General features: G+C 34.8%; 2 protein-coding genes across 3 annotated transcripts; both read left to right on the top strand.

Moving 5' to 3' along the window:
* Positions 1-3369: 3369 nt before the first annotated feature.
* LOC128025184 (PHD finger-like domain-containing protein 5A) lies at positions 3370-9091 on the top strand. Of its 2 annotated transcripts, XM_052611249.1 has the most exons (5): positions 3370-3515; positions 3794-3817; positions 8258-8424; positions 8591-8676; positions 8807-9091. In XM_052611249.1, the coding sequence occupies exons 1-5, from the start codon at positions 3464-3466 to the stop codon at positions 8808-8810; spliced, it is 333 nt and encodes a 110-aa protein (XP_052467209.1). In that variant the 5' UTR covers positions 3370-3463; the 3' UTR covers positions 8811-9091. The 2 variants fall into 2 exon arrangements, with proteins under 2 accessions (XP_052467209.1, XP_052467208.1); XM_052611248.1 differs by lacking the exon at positions 8807-9091 and having other exon boundaries at positions 3371-3515; positions 8591-8783.
* A 2648-nt stretch (positions 9092-11739) lies between these two features.
* Positions 11740-13144, top strand: LOC128025183 (PHD finger-like domain-containing protein 5A). Its single transcript, XM_052611247.1, has 4 exons — positions 11740-11893; positions 12222-12245; positions 12617-12783; positions 12953-13144. Exons 1-4 carry the CDS (start codon positions 11842-11844, stop codon positions 13040-13042), a joined length of 333 nt encoding a protein of 110 aa, XP_052467207.1. The 5' UTR covers positions 11740-11841; the 3' UTR covers positions 13043-13144.
* Positions 13145-13791: the final 647 nt, after the last annotated feature.

The raw sequence follows: 13791 nt of genomic DNA, 5'->3' as shown, positions 1-13791 counted from the left end.
GTAACACTTTACAGAGGGTCCATTCCTTAAAATTAGAGAGTCTACATTAGTTAACATGAACTAACAATGAAAAATACGTCTAAAGCATTAATTAATCTTAATTGATTCAAATGTTAATTTCTAAATTTACTGATTCGTTTTTAATTTATTAAAATTATTTAATGGACCGACGTCTAATAATGATAATTTGAATTTTTATTAAATAACATAAAGAAAGATTAATAAATACCGTAATGCCTTGCTCATTGTAATGTTAGTAAATATTTACTAATAAACCTTAATGTAAAGTGTAGCCATACTGAAAAATATTATATGATAATATATATAAATTAATGTAAATATATGATTATTTTAAAAAACTGTATTAAACTCGTTAAAATGGCCTAATATAGAAAGTGTTTTATATTCCTATATGTTATTTTTTTAATTTGCAAAGTCAACATATACCTAGATTATTTTTCACAGACAAAAATTTGAACTGTTTCTAGAGATTTTATACAATTGCATAAAATATAAAGGTTTCCATACGTTTTCAAGATTATATAATTGAGTATGTAATTTTATTGGCTAAATCAACTAAATCAAATACAAAGTAGCCTACTGTGTAAAATGTGGGTAGTTTCATAAATCTGAAACGCTTTCGAGTTTCTATTGCTTTTATGAATTTTTTCTTTTATGTTGTCTTGTTTGAAAGAGTTTTAAAGTATACTGTGAGATCAGTATTACAGATTTAGACTAAAAAAAACTAAATAATCAAAAGGACATAGTTTTGTTCTTCAGGAAAAAATCTGGGTTTTGAAAATAAAGAAAAATGTCATAAGCTTCTACATTTAGAGTTTTGTAAAAAAATTTAGCCATGGCCATTATAGAATCAATCCACAATGAAATAGAACATTTTATTTTTCAATATCTTCTTATATGTTGCAAATAGTACATGTATCAGAAACAATATGAATATACCGTTTCTACTAATGGTTGCATTTAGGCCTATGGGAGAACATCTGTTAAAACTATGTTGTCTTTGACTGACAAACATCTTCTTTATGACACACATGACATCTTTATGATTGGATTGTTTGTTTGGAAATTGCCCAGTATCTTGCTAACTGGATGGGTTTGTTCTTTCATAATGACAAAACATCACCTAGATCTGATTTTATTGCAGGAAACAGGCTGGAGTTGGTAAGATTTTATATCTATTAGGTATTAAACTCTAAATATAGATCTAAGTTTAATACCTATTTGATACATTTGTTTAACAGATAAATGTATAGTCATTATATAGTACAGTTAATATTTTTTCTGAGAAAATCCTGGTGAAATGTTGTAACAACAGATGGAAACACACTTAGTCGTTTGTTTACAGTGTCAGCTGTAGTTGGAGGGCAGTGTTGTCATCATCTTTTTTTGACCTGTTTTGATTTTAGGGGCCAGGTGCTGAAGGTGCTAGCCGCTATTGTATCTGTTGGTTTTCTTATTACACTTCCCCCACCACTGGGAGTCTATGGCAGTCCTATGAAACATAGTACAATTATGAAACATGGTACACTGATACAGGTGGTCCAGATTAGTAACCTGACCAATATTGTTGTCCCTACTACATACTCCACAGCGCCATCACCAAAATGACCACAATTCAAACAATTGGACATATCAGCACCAGATTTGGTGTGGTACATAGAGAACATGAAGGAACGTGACAAGTTTGTACATAGCACCATCTAGCGTTCCTGATATGTTTGTTTGTTTGTTTGTTAGTTTAGGGAAAATACTTATAACTTTTGAAAACATTGTCCAGAATTAGTTTTCTCTGTTATTACATTCCATCATTTATACTGATTTGAATAATTTACCAATAATCGTTTTCAAAAAATGTATTGCTCATTTTAAAGATAATCCATATTTTCGTTGCTCCTGAAATCTTGTCCAATTTTAACAACATTTTAATAATCCTTTTCCAAAAGTTATGATGATGTGAATTTAACCATGTTGGCCCAAAATGAGATTAGAAGCTATATCTCAGCAGTACTTTGTTTTATCTGAACAAAACTTGGTCCAGTTCATCAGCTCCATTATCTGAGGACAAGCCAAATTCAGGAACAGTGCACCCCACAGGTCATGAGATCCAAATAACGGAAATAACTTTTGAAGTGTTTGTCAGAAAATCATGATCTTGGTGACTATTGATTCCTTGTGGAGAAGTCGTGGCCTAGTGGTTAGAGAGTTTAATTCCCAACCCTAGGGTTGTGGGTTCCAGTCTTGGGCCAGCAATACCATGAATAAACCCACACTGCAGAATAAAAGATTCCCACGTGTTTGTGTGTGTGTGCGCGTATGTCACTTCTCTTGTAAATTCTTGTGCTTGTTGTGTATACTGTACTTGTTCTGTGCTTGGCCCCACATCGCTGCTTACAGATGAATTTGGCATTGGTTAAGTTTGATCAAGTGTAAATTGTGTTGAATCTGATTTTATCTTTCCTTTTTTTGCAGCCATTGGAAGACAGTGTGAAAAATATAAGTTTTGGATTTTAATGTTTTATTTTGATGCTTTACCAATGTTACATTTAATACATTTATTTCAACAATTTTACAGATTTGAACAGATATTTCACTTTACAGATATTTGACTAAAGGAAATTATCACTCTTTTATCTGCATTAATTTTTATTATATATTTTTTTTCTACATAGATAAAATTGATTGTTAACACTAACATATAAACATTTCGAGATATAACTCCAAGTTTGCAATATGTGTCACAATTCTGTGTGATCTACTGCATGCTATGATCTTTAACAGATTTAAATTTCATTTAGCAGATACTTATAGCCAAAGTGACTTACAAAAGAGGAACAAAGCAAGTCATCATTGAGCTAACAATATTCATAATGGACAATGCCAGGTTTATTAGATAACTAGATGGAAGAAAGCAAGCCGCTAGAAGAGAGAGAGAGAGAGAGAGAGAGAGAGAGAGAGAGAGAGAGAGAGAGAGAGAGTGAGAGAGAGAGAGAGAGAGAGAGAGAGAGAGAGAGAGAGAGAGAGTGTGTGTGTGTGTGTGTGTGTGTGTGTAGGGTTGCCAACTCTCACGCATCTGACTTGACTCTCACACTTTCAGCATCAATCTCACGCTGAAGTCCTAGCGTGAGTGTCACGCCAGATGCGTGAGAGTTGGCAACCCTGTGTGTGTGTGTGTCTGTGTGTAAAAGTATGGTGTGGTTAGCAGTTGGTCGTTAAACATTACCTTCACGTTAGCTGTCTATCTGGTCTAATACATATAACTTTGAATGTAGTATCATTTTTTTTTCATCCTTAAAAAAACTGACCTTGTAATACAAGTGTTGTCCTGTGTCCAGTAGGTGGCACTAAGACGCTGAGGAGCCTTCAGCCCGAATCACCAGAAGAAGGGAGGTCAGAGTTCATCGCCGCTAGTGTGTGGCTAGCATTCTGCGCTCGTTCTTTCAAAATGGCAAAACATCACCCTGACTTGATTTTTTGCAGGAAACAGGCTGGAGTTGGTAATGTTTCTGTTTCTTACATCTAGATTTAAAGGGTTAATACCTTAGTTTAATATATTCAAATGTGAAGCTAACAATACAGTGAGAATGTTTGCTAGCACTAAAATTATGTGAATGAATTTAATGAATTTAAAAATAAAGTTGGAGTTAACGGCTTCACCAGATATTGTCAGTATTGTTATATATATATATTATCCTTTTGCTGTTTTGTTGGAAGTTTTCAGTTTGATCAAGTGTGAATTACATTGAATCTAATTTGATATTTCCTTTCTTTGCAGCTATTGGAAGACTATGTGAAAAATGTAAGTTTTTGACTTAAATCTTTACCTTTTTTCATATTCAGTTCATTTCTACGATTATTTGTTTCACAGATGTGGATAAAAGAAAATGAAGCACTCTTTTATGTGCATATACTGTTAGATAAATAGCATTCAGGAGCAGAAATTGATTATTAACGGTGTCATAAAAACCATGTAAAAACTAAACTAAGATGAGGTCCGAGACTGTTAAGTGAGACACACTGTGTTCCAAATTATTCTGCAAGTGACATATCAATGGGATTTTGGTACCATAAAGAGTCAGATTTTTGTTTGTGTTGTTTTTCACATCATTTCAGGTAACTGGTATCAATCTCAGACTGGTTTGGTCAATAGTTTGCCAGGTCTTCTTAGGTAAATGGAAACCCTTCTTAAAGAGGTGGTTCCACATTAGGCAAGTCACAGTTCTCATGAAATATGGCGAGGAAGAAAGAGCTTTCTAAAGATGAAAAGTATGAAACAATGCAATGTCTTGCAAAAGGCATCAAAACAAACAATATTTTGCTAAAGCAAATAGAGATTGTGTGTAAAGCTGCCTTTCAGTAACTGCTAACCAAACTCAGTGGCTGTAGAAACACATTTTCAAACTGTTTAGCACCATGGTATTAATGCAGCATGGGATAGTGTGCCATCCTGCATGAAAATCTTGTATTTCCGAGAACGTTATTCTTCAATTTATACCACAGCAGAAAATGGTCAGTTATGAACTCCACGTATCTTACAGAAGTCATTTTGACACCCTAAAATGACCTTACATCTCACATCTCAATATTCCAACCCAAATCATCACCCACCGCCTCCTTGCTGATGTTGCAGTCTCATTTGAATAGGATGGCCATTCATCAACTATCAGAAATCCATTTATCTGGACCATCCATTGTACTGAAGCATTCGTAAGTGAATAAAACTCTTTAAAAACAAGTCTTCATGAGTTTCTCTATGTGAGGTTTGGTTAGCAGTGACTGAAACGCAGCTTTAACACAACTGTCAGTCTGCATGGAGAGGATCTTGAGACTCCAGGAGCTTCAAACACCTGTCTGCTGCTCAGCAGTGGTATTTTTACAGCTAGCATTACTATACAGTTCATTTGTTTGACAGAAACTTTCCTTAATAAATCTTCATCTGACCAAGATCTTATGTGCTCTACAGTGAGTCACTCACAAATCTTTTGACAGGTCAATAATCTCTGTTTACTTTAGCAAAATATTGTTTGTTTTGATGCCTTTTATAAGATATTGCATTGTTTCATACTTTTCATCTTCAGGAAGCTCTTTCTTCCTCGCCATATTTCATGAGAACTGTGACTTGCTTAATAATGTGGAACCACTTCTTTAAGAAGGGTTTCCATTTACCCAAGAAGCCCTGGCAAACTATTGACCAAACCAGTCTGAGATTGATACCAGTTACCTGAAATGATTTTAAAAAACAACAAACAATCCAGTAGAGTTTTATAAAAAATTTCTAGACAAATTGGCCCCCATGATGATTGACATGTATTTTGAATCATTTGATTCACTCAAGCTCCCCCAGACACTTAATCAGGCTTCCATCTCTTTGATATTAAAGAAGAATAAAGACCCCTTACATTGCACTTCTTACCGCCCGATCAGTCTTCTTAATGTTGACTTTAAGATATTATCAAAGTTGTTGGCAATACGTTTAGAGTCCATTTTACCATCCATTATCTCCCCGGATCAGACCGGGTTTATAAAAAATAGACACTCTTTTTTTAATATTAGGAGACTGTTTAATATCGTATACAATCCCTCTTCTTCTGTTGTCCCAGAGGCTGTCATTTCATTAGATGCAGAGAAAGCATTTGACCGGGTGGAGTGGAGGTATCTTTTTTACACTTTAGAAAAATTTGGTTTCGGTTATAAGTTTATCTCTTGGGTGAGGTTACTGTATTCTGGCCCACAAGCTTCTGTCAGGACCAATAATACTCGTTCAGGTTATTTTCCCCTCCATCGGTCCACTCGCCAGGGATGCCCTCTGAGTCCGCTACTCTTTGCCATTGCTATTGAACCTCTCTCTATTGCACTGCGATCTGATTCTTCTATAATGGGCATAAAAAGAATGGGTACAGAACAAAAGGTATCTTTGTATGCGGATGACCTTCTTCTCTACATTTCAGATTTGGATAGGTCAATACCTACAGCACTTGGTGTCTTAAAGTCCTTTGGTTCAATTTCTGGTTATAAATTAAATCTAAGCAAGAGCGAGATTTTTCCACTGAACTCTGCTGCTAGAAATTACCCTTTACATAATTTTCCATTTAAGATCTCTCATCATAGATTTACCTATCTTGGAGTTTGCATCACAGATACATTTAAAGACCTTTTTAAATTTAACTTTTCTAAGTTGCTTCTACAGATGGAGAAAGATTTTGAGCGCTGGTCACTGCTTCCTCTGTCCTTGGCTGGAAGAATCAACTCTGTTAAAATGAATATTCTTCCAAAATTCTCTTATTATTTTCAGTGCATACCCATTTTCCTTCCTCAACATTTTTTTCGTCAAATTGATTCTCTAATTTTGGGTTTTATTTGGAATAAAAAGATCCCCAGAATTCGTAAGGCTTTTCTTCAGAGACCCAAAATACTTGGGGGAATGGCTTTACCTAACTTTCAGTTTTATTACTGGGCTACAAATCTTAGGGTCATGCAATACTGGTTAAATCAAGATTTTTCACATGATTCATTTGTATGGCTTACCATGGAAGCTACCTCATGTATGCCTACTTCGCTAGCAGCCTTAGTACATGCTCCCATTAAATGCTCATCTTCTCCCTACACCAAAAATATTATCGTTAAAACTACATTGAGAATCTGGAGGCAATTCAGACTCCACTTTGGTTTACAAACCTCTTCTATTTCTGCACCTATAGCAGCAAATTTTGCTTTCTTACCATCATTAATGGATAGGACTTTTTCTCAGTGGTCGGCATTAGGTATTATAACATTGAAGGATTTTTATATAGATAATGTATTTGCATCTTTCCAGCAATTACGGGAAAACTGTGCAATGCCCAAACACAATTTTTTTAGATATTTGCAAGTTCGTAGTTTTGTTCGGGACACGCACCCTCAGTTTCCTAGTCTCCCTAGTGTTACTCCCATTGACTCCTTCCTCAAACCTATTCATGTTATGAAGGGTATGATCTCACATTTTTATGAAGAAATCTGCTCCTTACGTGAAAGCTCACTTGCATCTATTAAATCTCAGTGGGAGGAAGACATAGGAGAAAATATTCCAGAAGAACAATGGGAAAAGATTCTAAGTCGTGTGCACTCCTCATCATTCTGTGCCAGACAGGGTCTGATGCAGTGTAAAATCCTTCATCGCAGCCACTGGACCAAAGTTAGACTTTCTAAAATATATCCTGAGGTAGATCCCATGTGTGATCGCTGTCATCAAGCCCCTGCATCTACTGCGCATATGTTTTGGTCTTGTCCATCTCTACACAAATATTGGTCTTTGATCTTTAAAACATTATCTGAAGTTCTTGGAATTTATGTCCAACCTTTGCCTGTCACAGCTCTATTTGGTACTCTTTCTCTTTCACTTGACATGCCCAAATATAAGACTGATTTTGTAGCTTTTGTTACTCTTCTGGGGAGACGCCTAATTTTAATAAATTGGAAATCACCTACACCTCCCACTCATTCTTCATGGATTAATGATATCTTTCATTTTATCAAACTAGAAAAAATTAGGCATACAATAAAGGGGTCTTCTGACAACTTTTATAAAATTTGGGGCCCTTTTCTAGATTGTGTAGGGAAGTGAAATGGTTTTAAACACCTGTCTATATCCCCTCTGGCAGTAAAGAATCTTCTTACACGCAAGATTAACCTGAATATGTCTTTGGATGACCAAGCTTTATATGGCTTCTCATTTTTTTATTTATTTCATCATCTCTCCTTTTTTTTTTTTTTTTTTTTTTTTTTTACTTTTTACTTTTTGGTTTATGTTGCTGTTCTTGCTTATTGTTTATACTTATGTCATTGTTTTATTCTCTCATGCTGAATGCTGTTTGGACGTAAGTTGCATCATATGACGGATCCATAATTGTATATTTCCTTTTTATTATTCCTTTTTTTATAACTTAGAATTAACTTTATTCTGTCTCTATTTGCTATTTGGTTCTTTCTATGAACAAAAGAGACGGAATTGATTACATTTATGTGATATTACAATGGTATCTGTAATTGTGTGATGTACTCTGTTTATGTGAAAAAAAAAAAAAATCAAAATAAAGTGGGAAAAACAAAAAAAAAAACAACAAACAAAAATCTGACTCTTTATTGTAACAAAATCCTATTGATATGTCACTCGCAGAATAATTTGGAACACTGTGTATATAACACAAGTTCTACAGTGTTGCACTCTTTAACTGAACAGATGTCTATTTCTTTTCTTTTTAAGGTGATGGCAAATGCGTTATCTGTGACTCTTATGTCAGGCCCTGTACACTAGTTCGTATTTGTGATGAATGCAACTATGGCTCTTACCAAGGGCGCTGTGTTATTTGTGGAGGTCCTGGAGTATCTGATGCATATTACTGCAAAGAGTGCACCATCCAGGAGAAAGACGTGAGTAAATCTGCTTTACATTTGGTACTTAAGTATATATTTATATATATTTTTGTCTATATTGCCCAGTATCAGGATTAGTAATAGTATATTCAATTCTTCAGTCATTGGACAGCTGTTTAATCTCATACTGAATAAAATGTTAAACTGTTTTATTGTTACACAGAGGGATGGCTGCCCCAAGATCGTGAACCTCGGCAGCTCGAAGACTGACCTTTTCTATGAGAGAAAGAAATACGGCTTCAAGAAGAGGTGAAGAAACGGAGGGATGTTTTTGTCACTATTTTTTCCATGCAAGAGTTTTCCATTTTGTTAATCAGACTTGTTGTTACAATAAATTCTTTTAATTTTGTGATGAATATTGTTTTTTTGTTTTTTTTAGATGATTAGATGAATATTTTGTCTACCAACCTTTGGCTGCAGAAGCTGGACGTAGTATAGAGATTTCAAAATGAGAGATCTGGTGTATTTTAAGTTTGATTAAAAGTCCAGCATTTATGCTTAAAATCTTTCTTATTATTGTTGATTTTGCTACACAATAAACTCTCTGGTATTTAATTCGTCACAGGAAGAAAGATACAGATTTTAGTACAAACCCGATTCCAGAAATGTTGGGACACTGTTCAAATTGTGAATAAAAACAATGCAATGATGTGGAAGTTTCAAATTTCAATATTTTATTCAGAATGCAACATAGATGACATATCAAATTTTGAAACTGAGAAAATTTATCAAGTTGATTTTATATTTCATGGCATCAACACAACTCAAAAAAGTTGGGACAAGGCCATGTTTACCACTGTGTGGCATCCCCTCTTCTTTTTATAACAGTCTGCAAACGTCTGGGGACTGAGAGACAAGTTTCTATTTCAAGTTTAGGAATAGGAATGTTGTCCCATTCTTGTCTAATACATGCTTCTAGTTGCTCAAATGTCTTAGGTCTTCTTTGTCTCATCTTCCTCTTTATGATGCGCTAAATGTTTTCTATGGGTGAAAGATCTGGGCTGTAGGCTGGCCATTTCAGTACCCGGATCCTTCTTCTATGCAGCCATGATGTTGTAATTGATGTAGTATGTGGTCTGGCATTGTCATGTTGGAAAATGCAAGGTCTTCCCTGAAAGAGACGACGTCTGGATGGGAGCATATGTTGTTCTAGAACTTGGATATTCCTTTCAGAATTGATGGTGCCTTTCCAGATGTGTAAGCTGCCCATGCCACACGCACTCATGCAACCCCATACCATAAGAGATGCAGGCTTCTGAACATTTGGGCTGTTACAAAGCAAATGAAATCAACTCAGAAGCTGCATCTGAAGTGGCATTTAGATGTTTACACGCTGGTTAATGCAAGAAATGAATGCATTTAACTGCAATTACAAATGCATAAATAATGTTTTGATATATTAAACATAAAATGTGAAAAACTAGTACATTATTTGAAATGATTACTAAGATGAAAAAAAAGACAATGCTGAATAAAGTAGTAGTTTTTGCTATTCTTGGACCAAAATGTGTTTTTGATGCTTCAACAAATTATAACTAACCCTCTGGTGTCACATGGACTACTTTGATGATGTTTTTCTTACCTTTGTGGACATGGACAGTATACCGTACACACAGCTTCAATGGAGGGACTGAGAGCTCTCGGACTAAATCTAAAATATCTTAAACTGTGTTCCGAAGATAACTGGAGGTCTCACGGGTTTGGAACGACATGAGGGTTATTGATGACATAATTTAGATTTTTGGGTGAACTATCCCTTTAAAATGACTTTTAAACAACTGGACACATCAGCACCAAATTTGGTGTGGTTCATAGAGAACATGAAGGAACGTGACAAGTTTGAACATAGTACCATCTAGCGTTCCTGATATGTTTGTTTAGGAAAAAATAAATTAAAATTTAAAAAATAAGAATAATTAAATTAAAAATAAATGATAAATTTAATAAATTAAATTAATACATTTAATTTAAATTAATTAAATAAAAATACTCAGAACTTTTGAAAACATTGTACAGAATTAGTTTTCTCTGTTATTACATTTCATTATTTATACTGATTTGAATGATTTACCGATAATCGATTTAAAAAAATGAATTGCCCATTTTAAAGATATTAAATCATTTTGTTGCTCCTCTTACAAATCTTGTAAAATTTTGTCCAAAAAGTAATATTTTATTCATCAGCTCCATTATTGGAGGACAAGCCAAATTCAGGAACAGTGCACCCCACGGGTCATGAGATCCAAATAACGGAAATAACTTTTGAAGAGTTTGTCAGAAAACCATGATCTTGGTGACTATTGATTCCTTGTAAACTCTTCTGCTTTTTGTGTATGCTGTATATACTGTACTTGCTGTATTTGCTGTGTCTTCTGCGCTTGGCCCCACACATGCTTACAGCTGAATTTCATATTTTTTTAATAGAGAAAATTGATTGGTAACAGTAACATATAAACATTTGAAGATATACTGTAACTCCAAGTTTGTACTATGTGTCACAACTGTAGAAGCCACAATTCTGTGTGATCTACTGCATGTTATGATCTTTAACAGATTTAAATTTCATTTAGCAGATACTTATAGCCAAAGTGACTTACAAAAGAGGAACAAAGCATGTCATCATTGAGCTAACAATATTCCTAATGCACAATGCCAGGTTTATTAGAAAACTAGATGGAAGAAAGCAAGCAGCTAGAAGAGAGAGAGAGAGAGAGAGAGAGAGAGAGAGTGTGTGTGTGTGTAAGAGTAAGAGTAAGAGTATGGTGTGGTTAGCAGTTGGTCATTAAACATTACCTTCACGTTAGCTGTCTTTGTGGACCCCAGTTTCACAGAGATGTTGTGGTCAACTGATGGTTTGGCTGGGATTACCAGGAGCTCCATCTTTGCAGTGATGGTGCATGTGGCCTTCAAAGGAAGTGTAATTGCAGAGAGAAGTGAATTTCCAGGTGTTGAAAGTAAATAGACCCCCCACCACAAGTTAGACAAGCTATGTGGGAGAAAGTGAAGTCAGCGGAGATGGCTGATGGAGAAGCAGTGTTGTGTGCTGAGATCCATGTTTAAGTCAAAGCCAAAGAGGCAGGATTGAAGTCGCCAGTCACTTTCTTGACTACTGACCCACAGTTTGACAGAGAGAGTCACGGTATGAAGAAGTTTGGTTGCAATGGAGCACAGGCGCCTTGAAGTGCAATCCCGTGTGCAGATGAGCTTGTATTTTTGTCTTTCATGGACAATAGAGATGAACAGATGAGATTTTTCGTCGTCTACCTTAAAAATGTAGTGTTGTAAAGTGTTGTCCTGTGTCCAGTAGGTGGCACTAAGAATCTGAGGAGCCTTCAGCCCGAATCACCAGAAGAAGGGAGGTCAGAGTTCATCGCCGCTAGTGTGTGGCTAGCATTCTGCGCTCGTTCTTTCAAAATGGCAAAACATCACCCTGACTTGATTTTTTGCAGGAAACAGGCTGGAGTTGGTAATGTTTCTGTTTCTTACATCTAGATTTAAAGAGTTCATACATTAGTTTAATACCTTTTTAATATATTTGTTTAAGGAACAAATGTGAAGCTAACAATACAGTGAGAATGGTTGCTAAGTTAGCGCTAAAATCATGTGAATGAATATTAGAATTTAAAAAGAAAGTTGTAGGCGATACATTTATTGGTTTAGATAGTAGTCAACGTCTTTACCAGATAGTGGCAGTATTGTTATAATTTTTATCCTTTTGCTGTTTTGTTGCACGTTTTCAGTTTGATCAAGTGTGAATTACATTTAATCTAATTTGATCTTTCCTTCCTTTGCAGCCATTGGAAGACTATGTGAAAAATGTAAGTTTTTGATTTAAATCTTTAACTATATATATATATATATATATATATATATATATATATATATATATATATATATATATATATATAACTTTTTGTTTTCATTGATTATTTTTTTCTCCAAATATTCAGTTCAGTTTTATATGTATTTGTTTTACAGATGTGGATAAAAGAAAATGAATCACTCTTTTATGTGCATACAAAATAAATGGCGTCCAGGAGTAGAAATTGATTGTTAACAGTGTCATAAAAACATTTGAAAACCGAACTAACATGAGCTCCGAGGCTGTTAAGTGAGACAAATATCTGACACAAGCTCTACAGTGTTGCACTCTTTAACTCAACAGATGTCTATTTCTTTTCTTTTTAAGGTGATGGCAAATGCGTTATCTGTGACTCTTATGTCAGGCCCTGTACACTAGTTCGTATTTGTGATGAATGCAACTATGGCTCTTACCAAGGGCGCTGTGTTATTTGTGGAGGTCCTGGAGTATCTGATGCATATTACTGCAAAGAGTGCACCATCCAGGAGAAAGACGTGAGTAAATCTGCTTTACATTTGGTACTTAAGTATATATTTATATATATATTTTTTGTTTATATTGCCCAGTATCAGGATTTGTAATAGTATATTCAATTCTTCAGTCATTGGACAGCTGTTTAATCTCATACTGAATAAAATGTTAAACTGTTTTATTGTTACACAGAGGGATGGCTGCCCCAAGATCGTGAACCTCGGCAGCTCGAAGACTGACCTTTTCTATGAAAGAAAGAAATACGGCTTCAAGAAGAGGTGAAGAAACAGAGGGATGTTTTTGTCACTATTTTTTCCATGCAAGAGTTTTCCATTTTGTTAATCAGACTTGCTGTTACAATAAATTTTTTTAATTTGTGATGAATATTCTGTTCTGTTTGATTTGGTTCATCTGCGTACTTATAGTATTTACCTGGCTGTTGACTACACTTTCAAATGATTAAATGGTTGTAAGGATGAATATTTTATGACTACAAACCTTTGGACTCAGCAGCTGGAAGTAGTATAGAGATTTCAAAATGAGAGGCCTGGTGAGCTTATTTATGATTAAAAGTCCAGCATTTATGCATAAAATCTTCCTTATTATTTGTAATTTTGATACACAATAAACTCTGGTATTTCATTTGATTTAACTCTTGTGGCTTCGTCACAGGAAGAAAAGATACAGATTTTACTAGTATAAGCACAATCTTCTTATTGCTTTTCTTTAAACACATTGTTGTATCAGCAAAATCCAACATTGAATCAGTCGTCAAATTGTATGTATCAAAATATATCAACATAAACCAGCTACAACGTGTGAATATATTGAATAAAACCTGTTTTTAACTTGGATCAGCCCTGGTCCAATTAAATAAAAGCAGGACTGAACACAGGTTTTTATTAATACTGAGGTCCCAGAATCGAGATTGGTAGGGGGTTTGATTTTCCTGACTTACAGTGGTGCATTTTAAATAGTTAAAATTGGATAATAATATAGGTTTAAAACCAAGTCAGCGGCAGTAGTAGCAA

This window comes from Carassius gibelio, chromosome A12, assembly GCF_023724105.1.
Source record: "Carassius gibelio isolate Cgi1373 ecotype wild population from Czech Republic chromosome A12, carGib1.2-hapl.c, whole genome shotgun sequence".
Taxonomy (NCBI): Eukaryota; Metazoa; Chordata; class Actinopteri; order Cypriniformes; family Cyprinidae; genus Carassius; species Carassius gibelio.
This window is presented reverse-complemented; position numbering and strand designations above follow the sequence as displayed.